The sequence below is a fragment of the Anolis carolinensis genome, chromosome 3 (assembly GCF_035594765.1).
Source record: "Anolis carolinensis isolate JA03-04 chromosome 3, rAnoCar3.1.pri, whole genome shotgun sequence".
Lineage (NCBI taxonomy): Eukaryota > Metazoa > Chordata > Lepidosauria > Squamata > Dactyloidae > Anolis > Anolis carolinensis.
Window position 1 is genome coordinate 283,677,566 of NC_085843.1, and position 15,809 is coordinate 283,693,374.

The 15,809-nt window shown below is 42.4% G+C and overlaps 1 protein-coding gene across 4 annotated transcripts in view; it reads right to left on the reverse strand.

Moving 5' to 3' along the window:
- Positions 1-15,809, reverse strand: part of pcyt1a (phosphate cytidylyltransferase 1A, choline) — a 51,364-nt gene that overhangs the window by 14,145 nt on the left and 21,410 nt on the right. For 3 of the 4 annotated variants that reach the window (XM_062976915.1, XM_062976914.1, XM_062976916.1), the window contains exons 2-3: positions 5,558-5,710; positions 522-621 (exon numbers count right to left, since the gene is read on the reverse strand). In XM_062976915.1, coding sequence (XP_062832985.1) covers positions 522-621; positions 5,558-5,674 — 217 coding nt within the window. In that variant the 5' untranslated portion in view covers positions 5,675-5,710. Of the gene's footprint in view, positions 1-521; positions 622-5,557; positions 5,711-7,634; positions 7,778-15,809 lie in introns of those variants that run through there. The other variant, XM_062976917.1, reaches the window with a different exon arrangement.

The following is a 15,809-nucleotide window of genomic DNA, read 5'->3' on the forward strand; positions in this document are numbered from 1 at the left end:
TTTGACGAATAGTGATATTTTTCGGGGGACTTACTTTGATATTCAGTTTGGACTATGTTCTTTAAGTGATTTTATAAACCCTTGCTTGAAGTTTATCAAGTATTTTGTTCTTGTGGATTTAAACCCATTTTATTGGCTCTAAACTTGAATATGCTATTGCTTGCATATAATAATCTATATATATAAAAGAGTGATGGAATCCTAGCATCGAGCAAAACAACAAAACTAAACACCCCCCAACCTCGAAATTTCAAACCACAATCCATCATCCACGCCTCGAGGTTGAAACCACAAAATATCACTTCATGAACCTCCACAGGGCCTAAAAAATCCCCAAAACCGGAGCTATTCAGTGCAATTCCAATGGGCCACAGCAACGCGTGGCAGGGCACAGCGAGTCTTCAATAAAAAGCTTGCTGACTTATATCCTGGGGCTCCGTTGTGGTTTTGAGGTGCCTACACAGCCTAGGGGTGCAACACACAGCATAATATAAGATAGGCTCCTTTGAGAATTTACTTACGTGGTGTCCCTTTTGTCGCCTCCTCAAACGTCACCCGGATGTATGGCTTGCTATAATCCACCTCAAGCTCATCGGAAAACGGAGCCGGCTCCCTCAGCCCCTGGGTACAGAAAAGGCGCCAAGAAAGCAAGTTTAGCTCGAACTAGAGGAGGAAAAATCCCAGTTTCTTTATTCAGTTTTGGATCGGAACCTAACAGCAACTGAAGTCCCATGATCCCAAATAGTGCCACAGACTCATGGTGGGTCAGATGGGGAAAATGGGGGTCAAGGCATGGCATGTTCATTTTTAAAAAAGATATCCAAGGGACAGGAGGAAAATTTGCCCAAAGGCCTTGGAAAGCTGCTCACAACTGTATTAAGTAAACAGTATTAGAAGAGCAGAGGAAAAGACAAGGAGTCTTATGACAGCTTTGAGACTGATTGATTTGAGCACATGGTTTTCTGGATTACAGTTGTGACATAGTGTATCTGAAAACTGGCTGTTGAGCTCAAGAAAGTCCTTGCAAAATTTAACTTGCAATGGATTTTGAAGTTGACATAAAACCTTTCTTTCCCCTTTATCCTAACTAACCAGTGAAGCCAACAGTAAAATAATAAATAATAAACTTTATTTTTATATCCTGCCCCATCTCTCCGAAGGGACTCGGGGTGGCTTGCAACAGGGACAAGCCCAACAACGACACAACATATTTGACAAAAACTTAAAACATTTCAACAATAAACAAAATAATATAATGAACAATACATTAAAATCCAAGCAGATAAAATCAGAGTAATTAAAAGCGAACCAGCGGGGACAGGTTTCATAAAGTGCTATATCATGGACATAAGTAACAGTGATAAAGTGCCGTATAGTTTTATAAACATAGAGAATTATTCTGATGACAACTCTACTGGACCTAGTCATTCAGTAAGGATTTTTTTTACTTGTTAATTGAAAAAAGTCAGCCTTCCACATTCTTTGGGGGCTAGAGATGTAGGACCCCTTCATAAGTGGAAAAAATGCACACAAAAAACAAGACTTTCTTTTTTACCCGAGAGGACATCTCTCTAGGAATCTCTAGGTCCTCCAGCACAGCTCTTTAAGGTGGATGTCAACCATAAAGTCATTGGAGGACCTAGAGATTCCTAGAACATATTAATTAAATCCACTAATAACAAAATGCAACAAAAGTTTTAAAAAATCATTCATGGTTTGAAAGTGTTGTTTCCTGTTTAATTGTGCGGTATGTACCTTGAAAGTAGTTGTTCTACTCCAGAAACTTTGTTTTTGTGGCTGCCACAAACTCAGATGAATTGGTTGAGACTGGAGGAGATATTCATTGAAAAACCAGAGCAAAATGTGCTGCAGGTTGTCCCACAAAAATAAAGTTTTTGCAGTTTAATAAACTTTTTCCATGTTTTTACGATAGAACCAATTAGGAAATGACATTTATAACCCAGGAACAAAAATCGTGTTACAGAGTGTAATGAAATCTGCAAAAGTTAAAAGTGGAAGACCGACTGTGCTAGAGTTTATCTCCATTTAAACTGTGATCCAACCTGAAGCTCTTATTACTACAATATAACACTACAGTTGGCCCTTTGTATCAATGTTCTGCATCAGTAAATACAAAAAACCGTGATGTGAAAAATAGTAGGAGGGGGGAATAATACAGCACCCTTTTTGAACTGTTTACCTATTGTATAGAATGGGATCTAAGCATACAGGGATTCTGATATCCTCGAGAGGTCTCATACCCAAGCCTCAGTGGACACCGATGCCCCACTATATTATTCCACTCTACCTGCCATGGTTGCATTCGATGAAATACTGGAATTGGCAGTTTGAGGAGATACTAGGGTTCACTGGCAGAGAACTTTAAATACTTCGTAAAATTCCAAGTACAGTAGAGTCTCACTTATCCAACCTTCTCTTATCCATCATTCGGGATTATCCAACGCAGTCTGCCTCCCACCAGGATCCACAGTTGTTTCTCTAGGTAGTAAGGCCTGACCTTTTATGGATTTAACTTCTGACAGTGTTGTTACTGTAAGTTCATTTTATGCAATTCTATATTTAGTTGTAGTCAATTTTTTAGTAGTCAGTTTTCAATATATTGAGATGTTTTGGTGCTAAATTCATAAATACAGTAATTACTACATAACATTACTATGTATTGAACTGCTTTGTCTGTTGATTTGTTGTAAAACACGATGTTTTGGTGCTTAATTTGTAAAATCATAACGTAATTTGATGTTTAATAGGCTTTTCCTTACTCCTTTCTTATTATCCAACGTTCTGCAGGCCCGTTTATGTTGGATAAGTGAGACTCTACTGTACCAGGATTTCTTACCGTGTTTCCCCGAAAATAAGACAGTGTCTTATATTAATTTTTGCTCCCAAAAATGTGCTAGGTCTTATTTTCAGGGGATGTCTTATTTTTCTATGAAGAATTCACATTTATTGTTGAACAAAAAATGAACATTTTTATATACTGTACAGTAGTTGTCATCACAAACCAGCATAACCAGACAAACTGTGAATCCTATTAAGAATTTCTTGTTACTATCATTATTTCCATGTACAACTGGTATGTACATTTACTGATCCTGCAAGCTCTGGTGTTTTGTTTGGCAGGCGCTGGGCATGCTTCCAAACAAAAACTTTGCTAGGTCTTACTTTCGGGGGAGGCCTTATATTTAGCAATTCAGCAAAACTTCTACTAGGTCTTATTTTTCGAGGATGCCTTATTTTCAGGGAAACAGGGTAGAAATGCAGGCTCATGTTATATTACTTCTGGCACGGTCCTGTTGTTAAGAAACATGTTGACTACAGGGAATGGATACTGCAGGTGAAACCGAAGTGCAAAAGTCCTGCCCAGATTTTCTAGGAGGCTGGTTAGGGAAAAGGTGGAAAGGGTAAAGAGCTGATATCCGATAGGAGGCGGGGAGGCTGGAGGATTTCTCCACTGCTCTTACGGAAAGGCCTGCTCTCCGGTGACAGCCGGAGAGAACGATTGGAGGGATCTGCCTGCCTTTTCTGGGTGGGGTAAGAGGGAGCGATCACATTATGGACTTAGGCAAAGCAGGGGATTACAGTTTCATTCTGGCGTAGCGAGTCATCCAGGAGCTCCCAACAGAAGGAACCGTCCTTTGAAAAAGGACAATGGTGTTTGCAACTGCCTGGAAAGCTTCACAAAAGTAAACTGCAGTTTCTGCAGAATCACGACTCCACTGTTGATCTATCAAGGAAAGGAAAGGGTGAAACTGCTTGTAAATGGTGCCAACAGGTCCCATTATGCTCCAGAAACAATTTCTGTTTCCTCTTTTTAAGATTTTCCCTGGGCATAAGGGACAATGTGGGAACGAAACATTGGAAGTGAAGAAGCATCAACACTTGTGTACGTATAGAGCAATGAGGGAGAGAAAGAGAGACCCTAAAAAAAGGACCGGGCTGTGGCGCAGGCTGGAAAGCAAGCCAGCTGGAACGAATCAACAAATCACTCTGACCAAGAGGTCATGAGTTCGAGGCCAGCCCGGTGCCTGCGTTTTGTCTCTGTCTCTGTTCTATGTCATGGCATTGAATGTTTGCCTTTATGTGTGCAATGTGATCCGCCCTGAGTCCCCTTCGGGGTGAGAAGGGCGGAATATAAATGCTGTAAATAAATAAATAAATAAATAATAAAATGCCTCACTGGCCGGATGTGGCCCTCCAAGGCCTTTGACCTTGCTCCCACCATAAACTTTAGACTGAGGGTCACCCTGAGTCTAAAACCCCTTGAAGGCACACAGCAGCAGCAACAACAACAGCAGCAGCAACAACAACCCTAATTAACTTGACTATCTCATCCGTCAAAAGCAGGCCCACACTTCCTATTGAAATACTGGTATGTTTATGTTAGTTAAAAATGTTCTTCATTTTAAATACTGTAGTGTTCTTTCATGTCTTTTTGCACTATAAATGAATTTGTTTATGTTTTTTCAAACTATAGTCTGGCCCTCAACAGTCTGAGGGACCCTGAACCGGCCCTCGTCTTAAAAGGTTTGAGGACTCCTGTTTCTGAGTAACGCTATAAAAATATGTGCAAGAATTTAAAAATTGCCCAACACCAATTAAATAGCTACTTAGCATTTTAATGAGTTGTATGAGGTTGATGGGACGAAACCATCCTTAGAATGTTGGATAGAATATTAGATATCAGATTTCGTCATCGAACATTTTTTAGCTCCCACATTTCAGTGGTTTTGTTTATTTCACATAGACATAGGGCCCTTCTACAATGCCATATAAAATCCTGATTATCTGTGCTCTGAACTGGATTATATGGCAGTGTAGACTCATATAATCCAGTTCAATGCAGATAATGTGGATTATCTGATTTGATAATCTGGATTATTTGGCAGTGTAGATCCATCCTCTCTTGGAACCATCATTAATCAGATATCCCTGAACCTATTTTATTTGATATTTGGTCTAAAAACTCTTGTGTTTCTTTATTTTTTGCTATTAGTTTTGGTTAAAACTGTTCTTCATTTCAAATACTGTATGGTTCATGTATGGTTTCATGTCTTTGTGCACTACAAATAAGATATGTGTAATGTGCATAGGAATTTGTTCATTTTTTTTCCAAATTGTAGTCTGCCCCCCTCCCCCCCCCCCAAAACAGTCTGAGGGACAGTGAACCGGCTCTTGGCTCAAAAAGTAAGTTTTGAACCTTTTACAAAGGTATTTCTCTCCTATTTTTTTATCATAAACTCACATATAGCACTGGCTTCACTGAACTCTACTCTGCTAGAGACACCAAATAGTCTACATTAAGTATATTTCTTTCCACTTTTAAAAAGTTAAACATTAAGGCAGGCATGGCGAAACTTCAGCCCTCCAGGTGTTTTGGACTCCAACTCCCACGATTCCTAACAGCCTACCGGAATTGTGGGAACTGAAGTCCAAAACACCTGGAGGGAGAGATGAAGTGTGCCTATGCCTATATTAAAGAGAAGTTCTCAACACAAAGACAGTCAGATCTTGCCCTGCCGGGCTTTTTTTTACTTACTAAGCAACTCCTTGGCATTTTCAGGGGGATGCCATCCGTCTCGGCGGCCCCGTTGGGTCCCACCCCTTCCTTCCTCCGTTTCCTGGAACTGAGCCTGGATGAGGCCTGGGGTTCCATCCCGCGGATTGCGTCCGGAAGCTCAGCTGGAAAGACCTGCAGAACGAAGAAGAAAAAGCAGGAGGTTTATAGTTGCCAGGGGGTCAAGAGATCGCCAAAGCCTTGACCTTGCTGACGGTGGTGAACGGCAACAGCTACTGCTATGCCCTGTCAGCGAATGGGACCAAGCTGGGGATATCTGCTGCCTTTCCCAGCGGCTCTTATCTGCGGCAGAGGTAATAAACGTCAGGTGCCAGCTGGCTGCCAGGAAGGCCTCCCTCTCTCCCATGACCCAACAGGAATGCTGCAAATGAAAGCTTATTTTAGCAGCCGGCCAAAGATTAGGCCCATGTCCCAAGTTCAATGGGGCAGGAGTGTCAGAAGCATAGGATTACAGAGTTGGAAGAGACCCCAAGGGCCATCCAGCCCAGTCCCAATTGGCCATGCAGGAAAACACAAGCAAAGCACTCCTGACAGATGGCCATCATGCCTCTATATTAAAACCACCAGAGAAGGAGACTCCACCAGACCCCAAGGCAGCAGCATATTCCACTACTGAACATCTTGGGCTGTGGCGCAGGCGGGAGAGCAAGCCAGCTGCAATTAACTGCAATGAATCACTCTGACCAGGAGGTCATGAGTTCGAGGCCCGCTCGGAGCCTATGTTTGTTTGTCTTTGTTCTATGTTAAAAGGTATTGAATGTTTGCCTATATGTGTAATGTGATCTGCCCTGAGACCTCTTCGGGGTGAGAAGGGCGGAATATAAATGCTGTAAATAAATAAATAAATAAATCTCTTTCCATCAGATAGTTCTAATATTTAGGTAATTTTAAACATGGGCTAGAAAGCCACCTTGCTTGGATAGTGTTTTATAGAAAATGCAATTGTAGTAGGAGAAGGGCCCTATCTGGGAAAGTTCTTGCACCGGAGTTAGCCGATGCACTGATGTGTGAGCCTTTGGATTGCCCTGCTAGTTAATGAAGTGAGGACAATATCACAAGGACAATATCCAAGACAAGCTAAACTAGGCAATCCCAACTAGATGGCCCCCCAATGAGGGTCTGCCTCCAGGGGCAAACCAAAAATGGACAACTTGGAAGTCCCTAAATAGACTCAGAAGCGGAGTGGGCAGATCAAAAGACAACTTGGCAAGATGGCACTACCTGGAGGAATCCTCCACCTTGTGTGATTGCGGAGCTGAACAAACAACCCCACATCTGTACACTTGCCCACAATGTCCTGCCTCATGTACCGAGGAGGAGTTGTTTAAAGCTACAGACAATGCGATTGCTGTTGCCCGCTTTTGGTCTTAAACTATCTAGCTGCTTGTGATACCTTTATTTCATCACTTTTAAACTTATTTATTATTCAATGCTTTTGACACGAAATAAATAAAATAACACAAGACACTCATAACAAGAGCTGCAGCCTCCCCGACCACAGAATATTACATGGTTAAATAGATCATACTATCAGTAAATTCTTTCTAATGTTTAGGTGGAATCATTTTTTCACTGAAACAATTTGAATCCATTGCTGTCTCAAGTCTCTGGAACAGCAGAAAACAAGCTTGCCTCTTCCTCAATGTGACATAACAACAACAACAACAACAACAACTGTCTTCTTGTATCCCATCACCATTTCTCCGAAGGGACTCAGGGCAGCTTACACATGGCACCAAGTGCCAAAAACAAAACATAAAACATATAGACATATTAAACAACTTAAACTCAATTAAAACAACACTCAACCGGTGGCGGTATGCTACTGTAAATATGGCCAGGCTGTAAACCTGTGACATCCATTCAAACACTCCAAGCTAAACATTCCCAGCTCCCCAAGCCGCTCCTCATACAGCTTGGTTTCCAAACTTTAGGGCCATTTGGTTGCTCTCCTCAGGTCACCTTCCATCTTGCCAATCTCCTTGTGGAACTGCTTTCTCCAGACCTGGACACAAGATTATTCCAGATGAGGTCTCACCAAAGCTGAAGAGAGTGGAACTATGACTTCCTTCCCTCAATCTTGGCACTGAGTTCCTTGTGATGCAGCCTCGAATTGCCTTGGCCTTTTTAGCTGCTGCATCATATGTTGACTCATATTCTGCTTGTGATCTACTAAGATTCCTAATTCCCTTTCACATGGAAAAAGGGATGGGAAGGAGAGGGAAGCCTCAAAAGGAATGGGAACTGGAAAGCCTGGGCAACCCCTCCTCCTCATTGGCCATAGCCAGCTCCGTCTCCATTATTGACCAAACTGACGGGCCAGAGCCTCATTCACAGGCCCGTCCTTTTTGTTGGACAGAGGCCACCCTGTGCCCGAGATGCCCTTCTGCTGTTTGCACGTTCATCTCCAGACAAAAGGAATAAAAGGGAGCATTGATTAAAAATGGAATCACGCAGAAAGCAGACAGGCAAGTGTTTCAAGCGCTGGGAACAATGAACCGCAGTTGCCCTATTTCCAACCAGTGGGGAAACCCGGCAAACGGCGTGGAGTCGGAATTCATTAGATGGAAATTGGACGCTTTCAGACTTGAGCTTAATGTGGACCGCACTTGCTTTGCCTGCTACAGAAAGTGAATTCCCTGCTTCAGATGTTTATAGATAACATTTGTTTTGACTTTATTTTGTCAACACAACTTTCCCTTTCTGAACTGGGTCATGATTTCTCTTGTGTTTTTTCCAGGGCAGGGTTTCCTATCTACCCCTTGGATTTCTGGACCTTTTAAATATACTTTAGAAGAACAATGCCTTGTTTCCACATGATTTGTGGTTCACAGAATAGTTTCTGTGGCCCACGGGGACTCCTCAATAGTCTCACATTATGGGAGGGGATTTTCTTTTGGAACAAAAACAGTTCTATGTGTTGTCAAAGGCTTTCATGGCTGGAATCACAGAGTTGTTGTGTGTTTTCCAGGCTGTATGGCCATGTTCCAGAAGTATTCTCTCCTGATGTTTTGCCCACATCTGTGGCAGGCATCCTCAGAGGTTGTCCTCGGAGGATGTCTGCCACAGATGTGGGCAAAACACCAGGAGAGAATACTTCTGGAACATGGCCGTACAGCCTGGAAAACACACAACAACCCAAAAACAGTTCTGCTAAAAATGCCTGCCATGTCCCCATGGTTTGTTCCAATGTAAGAACCAGAAGAAAATAGAAACCCAAACGGCCCAAGTGAGGAGATCATATTTTGGCCGTATCATGAGACGACACAGTTCTTTAGAAAACATGCCTGGTAAAATTGGTAATAGAAGGAAAAAGAAGAGCCTATTACAAGGGGACAGATTCCATCAAAGGAGCCATAACCACCCTGGATTTCTAGGTCTTTTGGAAGCCTTTCATTCGTAGGGCTCCCATAAATTGAAGGTAACTTCATGGCAAATTATATCAACACCTGGAAGATGAGTTCTGGTTGGAAAAATAAAGGCTTTCCCTGAGACTAAAAAGGCCCAGAGAAGTCAAGCAAGGTGTTTAGATTGCTCCACCCTAGACTTTCCACAGATATATAAACCTTCCTGCTTAGTTTCTCCATACCTCACAACCTCTGAGGATGCCTGCCATAGATGTGGGCGAAATGTCAGGAGACAATACTTCTGGAACATGGCCATACAGCCCGGAAAACATACAACAACTCTTTCATAGGAAGATAATTTGCCCCCCAATTTGTGGCCTTTGCCCAATCCAGTTTACAAACATCTATGTATATCTCTGTGACCCGAGAAGAACGGTTTGTCTTTCTAATAAAAAGCATTCTGGTCCACAAAGATTTCTGCTACAAAAGACTTGTGACGCGGGAATCAATATATGCTCCACTTCAGGGCTGAACCCATCAAACTGAGGAAAGCTTCCATAAAAGGTTGCCAGTGAACCATCACACATAAGAGACAGACCTCAAATGTCTCCAAAACTCGACCACAAAAACAGAACCAGACTTAACCTTTTCTATCAAGGAACACTGCTCTGGAAATAAACAATGTTTTCCATTGCTGAGATGGGTTAGCGAAAACAGTCCCCCCAAATAAATCCAGACGGCCTGGGCAGAATGGGTGAAGGTTTGCTCTACTGGTGTGGGCGTTTAGAGCACTAAAATATCATATGTGTGCCCACATGCTTTGTGCTTTTGGCTGAAATGGTATCACAGCAATGGAATGAGGAAGTCACTTCTCCCTTGGTACAAAACACACTGAGAATAATGTGGTTTAGATGAGGCACAGCTGGGCAACCAACTGCACTGGAGGTGGCAGCTAATTTTTTCCCCACCAAATAACTCCCTGACTCCTACAGATGTATTTCGGCTGGTCTTTTTGCTTTGGGTCCCAAATTAAAGTTTGGGGAGGGAGGCAATTCCACAGGTACCATTGCAAGAAGGCACAGGTGCTTTGCAAGCAGTTGGGTCACCCCAATCTTTTCTTAAAGAAAGATTTTGGGTTCTAGGAGTCTGGAAGAAGTGCCTCCTGGAAGTTGCAAAACTAGGACTGGAGGGCAGTCTGATAAAGGAACAGGCACTTGTTGATAAGAGCCCATCAATGTTACAGAGATTCCCTTCCTTCCTTTTTCTATTTATCTCTCTCTCTCTCTTCCTGCCTTCCTCTCACTCTCTTGTTCATTTAAATTTCCACTTACAAACAATTGCAAAAATAAGGTACAGTAAAAAAGAAAAGAAACAGTACCACAGTTAAAACAACCATTGCATAGTGTTCCGATTGGTTTAAACAAAATACAGCCAGGTTTCCACATCCGCAGGTTCTACATTCACGGATTCAACCAACAATAACTCAAAAATATTCAACTTTGCTATGTGCCAAGCACTGCAATATTATGTGTTGGCATACCTTGTGGTAGCTCCCCACCACTTCACAGATCCTCAGGCTCTCCCTAGAATGTGCCATTTTATATAATGGATGCTGTTCTATTATATCTATGATGGGACTATAGCAACCGTGGATGTTGGTATCCAATGGGGGGGGGGGGGGGTCCTGGAAACAAAGCTCAGCAGATACTGAGGGCTCACTGAAAACCACAATTAAATATGTGTTAAAAGAAGAAGTTAAAGGTACACATTCATACAAAGTTCTTTATGTCATAGACATTAGTAAGTAAGTAAGTAAGTAAGTAACTTTATTTTTCTACCCCGCCACAATCTCCCCGCAGGGACTCGGGGCGGCTAACATGGGACAATGGCCCGAAAACAGTAAACAAGTACAACAATTACAACATATTACAATGAATAAAACACAGTAAAATCACATTATGCAAACAATACATTATATTAAGTATAAAAGCCCATTAAAACATAAGTAGGTAAAAGTAAAATGAAATAAAATGAACCACCAGGTTGGTGGAGGGGGATAGTATGGAGTGGCCAAATTGAACTAAAGTGCCATAGTAAAGTTATAAAGTGCTTCGGGGCAGAGGACAAAGTGCAACTATTTCTTCACCGTTGGATGGGGATAGACGTCCAATGTATATATTATTTTATTATTTGTAAGTCAAAGAGGACTGACTGGAGGGGAAGCCAAAAGATCCTTTCACGGGAGGGATTTTTCAACCTTAGCACATCCAAGAAGCCCTGTCATGGCAATGGAATCCAAAGAAAGCCTAACCCTTACTTAAAATGCTTGGGACCAAAAATATTTTGCCTTTCAGTACAGTATTTGCATAAATTTATAGTATGAGATATCTTGGAGACAGAACTCAAGTCTAAACATTTATGCTTCAAATACATCTGGTAGTAAATTTATACACAATGTTTTAAATAGTTTTGTGCATAAACCAAAGGTTATGCACACTATCAGTACAGAAAGGTGCCAATATCTTAGCCACTCTTTGAGTAATACTGAATTTTTGGAATATTTTGGATTGCTCAACCTGTACAAAAATCTGGCTTGGTATGCAGCAGGTTTTCTGTTACAAAGTCTTGCTTTTTAAGGAATGAGGCTGGAACCGACCTGTAAATGAAACTCTACATGGGGTGCATCTGCACTGTGGAATGAATGCAGTTTGACACCACTTTAATTGTCGCAGCTCAATACTATGGAATTCTGAGAGTTGTTTTGGTGAGGCACCAGTCCTCTTTGGAAGAAGAAGCAAAAAACGTTGTAAAACAACAACAACCATAATCCCACTGCACTGAGCCACGGCAGTTTGAGTGGTATCAAACAACATGAACTTTACAATGTAGATGCACCCCATGGTTAGAAGACATACACTGGGAGGATATTTCAGGAGAAGAAGGTGCTCTTGAAAGCAACCAATGGGAAATGTGGGACACAGTCCCCAAATGTGGAGGCCTGGCGAACGTGAGCGCTGTGGGGATTTCCTGTCCCGACAGCTTGGACAGCTTGGCATTTCTGAGCTGTGAGCTCAGGCACATGCCAGAGTCATGCGCTACAAAGGGTTGCCAATTCTGCAAATGCTCTTTTGCTGATTCACACCCACCCTCAGCAAAGCATCTCAGCACTGTATTCCGCGGTACTGTATTCCCAAAAGTCAAAATGAACGGGGTAAAGCTTTTCCCTCTGATATTTTAAAAAATCCACAGGGCAGGCATGGGAAAACTTTGGCCCTCCAGGTGTTTTGGACTCCAACTCCCACAATTCCTAACAGCCAGTAGGCTGTTAGGAATTGTGGGAGTTGGAGTCCAAAACACCTGGAGGGCCAAAGTTTTCCCATGCCTGATCTAGACGCTAGACTCCTCTTGATGCAGCCTAGAATCACATTGCCACATCACATTTTTGGCTCATGTTCAGCTTGTGTTCTATTAAAGCTGCGGGACATTCTTCATGAATATAGTTGTCAATCAGGTGTCACTCATCATATTTCCGTGCATTTCATTTCTTCTGCCTAAGTGCAGAGCTGTACATTTCTCCTTGTTGAAATTCCTTTTATTGTTTTTGGCCCACAGCTTCCCAGACATTTCATGTTGGTGACACACTTTCCAGACATGCGCCATTTCGTGACACAGTCATGCAGACAGACAAGCAAACTGGAGGTTACACCAACCTCTTAGAAGAGATATGAACACATACATGAGTTGTAATAATAAAATGTACGCAAGCACAACCTATCTCATGAAAATCTTTCATTTATATATTTTTTAAAATATATGACTTATTGCCTGTTTTACATAGACTCAACATCCATGGTGCTTTGAATGCGATTTCCTGCTTCTTGGCAGGGGGTTGGACTAGATGGCCCATGAGGTCTCTTCCAACTTTATTATTCTATGATTCTATGACTCAGAGGTTTCACACTGCAGCCGACCCACTAATGTGCCATGACACAAGCTGGGTAGATGTAGGGAATGCTGTGGATGTAGCGTACCTGGATTTCAGTAAGGCCTTCGACAAAGTCCCCCACGACCTTCTGGTAAACAAGCTAGTCAAATGTGGGCTAGACAAAACTACAGTTATGTGGATCTGGAATTGGCTAAGTGAACGAACCCAAAGGGTAATTCTCCCCGATGTGTCGTCTTCATCCTGGAAAGAAGTCATGAGTGGAGTGCCATCAGCAGGCTTCCGCTCTGGGCCCGGTTCTGTTCAACATTTTTATTAACAACTTAGACGAAGGGTTAGAAGGCATGATCATCAAGTTTGCAGATGGGACCAAACTGGGAGGGATGGCTAACACTCCAGAAGATAGAAGCAGAATCTAAAACAATCTTGACAGATTAGAGAGATGGGCTGAAACTAACAAAATGAAGTTCAACAGGGACAGAAAAAATGAAATGCAAAGATACCGAATGGGGGACGATTCCTGGCTCGACAGCAGGACGTGTGAAAAAGATCTTGGGGTCCTCGTGGACAACAAGATAAACATGAGCCAACGATGTGATGCGGTGACAAAAAAAGCCAATGGGATTTTGGCCTGCATCAATAGGGGAATAGTGTCTAGATCCAGGGAAGTCATGCTCCCCCTCTATTCTGCCTTGGTCAGACCACACCTGGAATACTGTGTCCAATTCTGGGCACCGCAGTTGAAGGGAGATGTTGACAAGCTGGAATGCGTCCAGAGGAGGGCAACTAAATGATCAAGGATCTGGAAAACAAGCCCTATGAGGAGCGGCTTAAAGAACTGGGCATGTTTAGCCTGCAGAAGAGAAGGCTGAGAGGAGACATGATAGCCATGTACAAATACATGAGGGGAAGTCCTAGGGAGGAGGGAGGGAGCTTGTTTTCTGCTGCCCTGCAGACTAGGACACGGAACAGTGGCTTCAAACTACAGGAAAGGAGATTCCACCTGAACATGAGGAAGAATTTCCTCACTGTGAGAAGGGCTGTTCGGCAGTGGAACTCTCTCTCTGCCCCGGACTATGGTGGAGGCTCCTTCTTTGGAGGCTTTTAAGCAGAGGCTAGATGACCATCTGTCGGGGGTGCTTTGAATGAGATTTTCCTGCTTCTTGCAGGGGGTTGGACTGGATGGCCCATGAGGTCTCTTCCAACTCTACGATTCTATGACATATGGTTTGGAAAGCTCTGCTCTAATTTGTGAAGGTCCTTTTGGATTCCGGACCTGTCCTCTCTGATATTAGCTCCCCCTCCCAATTTGGTCTACAAATGAGATTGGCATGCCTTCTACGCCATCTTCCAAGTCATCGATAAAGCAGCTGAACAGCAATGAAAGGCCCAAAATAGACCCCCTGTGGCACCTACTAGTTGCTTCCTTCCTCATGAGGAAACAGGTGCAGAGAAGTGCTTTGTTTTTTCATGCTTTGTCAAGCCTACGATGACTACTCAGACATTGTAAACTCAGTAAGAGAGACTGCATGAGTCATTCTGTATTTATCTTTCTGGCTCCTATAAAACAGTCCCTCATCTGATGAGAAAACCTTTCCCATCCAAACAAACCTATTCACTTAAGCCAACTTGGATGTTGAGTTGGAAGTATTTTTGGGTGTAGACAGAACTGCAGTCTGTGGAAAAATTTACTGACTCAGGCTTCAAAATGAAAACTTGCACCTGCGTAATTTGTTGTGTATTAGTCAATAATTTTAACTGGATCAATATATTTTATGTTCTGGCAATCTAAATAATCTGATGAATGATGTGGACTGGTTATGACATGCCACATGCTATTTCATTACAGTAAATTTGGCCTCATTGATTCATATACATTTGCAGGCTGGAGTCAGGCAATAGAACAACAGAAGACAAAGGTCTGGCCTACCTACTCCATACATCGCCTTTATGCTGGCTGGGGATGACTGGAGTTGTCAACCAATACCAGGAGTACACTAGGTTGGGGAAGATATTTTGAGTATCTACCTTGTAATAGTTTTCATGCAGCGGTTCTCAACCTTTGCTCCTCCAAATCTTTTGAACTTCTAAGTCCCAGAACACTGGCCACAAAGACTGAACCTTCCCAAATTTCTGAAGGTTGGGACCCATCATTTTAACAGATCCTCAAAACCAATCCCTGTGACTCTTTGACATGTCATTAAACAGAAGACAAACATCATACAAAACAAACCAACTCCTCATACTGCAATAGCAAGAATGTTTATTCTCAACTGTATTGACATAAGGAAATCAAACAGGCATTTGGTTCAGGCCCAGAAATGCCTGACCATCACAAGCTCCACACCCTTCCTCTCCTCCTTTGGCATGAATTCTGGCCTGGCTACATCTAATACTAAGCTCAGTATCCAAGAAAAGACAAACAACGAGAGCATACTGCAATAACGTGCATGTATTCCGTTAATGGAAAATGGTCCCTGTTTGAGTTTGGGGGTCCAAAAAGAATACAGATGGCTCTCTGCATCCATGGGTTTTGCATCCATGGACTCAACCATCTACAGCTGGGAAATATTCAGGGGAAAATCCAAAATCCAAACAGGAACCCTTGGCTTTACCAGGCACCAATCACTATTCTTATGTGTCACATACCTTGCCATTTTACAGATGTCTACAGATCATACAAGTACTTTGCCATTTTATATAAAGCACACCACTTTATTACACTATTGTGTAGTAGAAGCAGTAATAATATGTACAATTCATTTCTTACCTGCCTCTCCCCAAAGACAAAGACAGGGAACAACATATTAAAATACGCATTACATATTAAAATATACAATGGGACTTGAACATCCATTGATTGATGTTGGATGGGGGGGGGTTTCCTGGAACTACTATAGTATCTGTAATTCTGGTGTTGGAA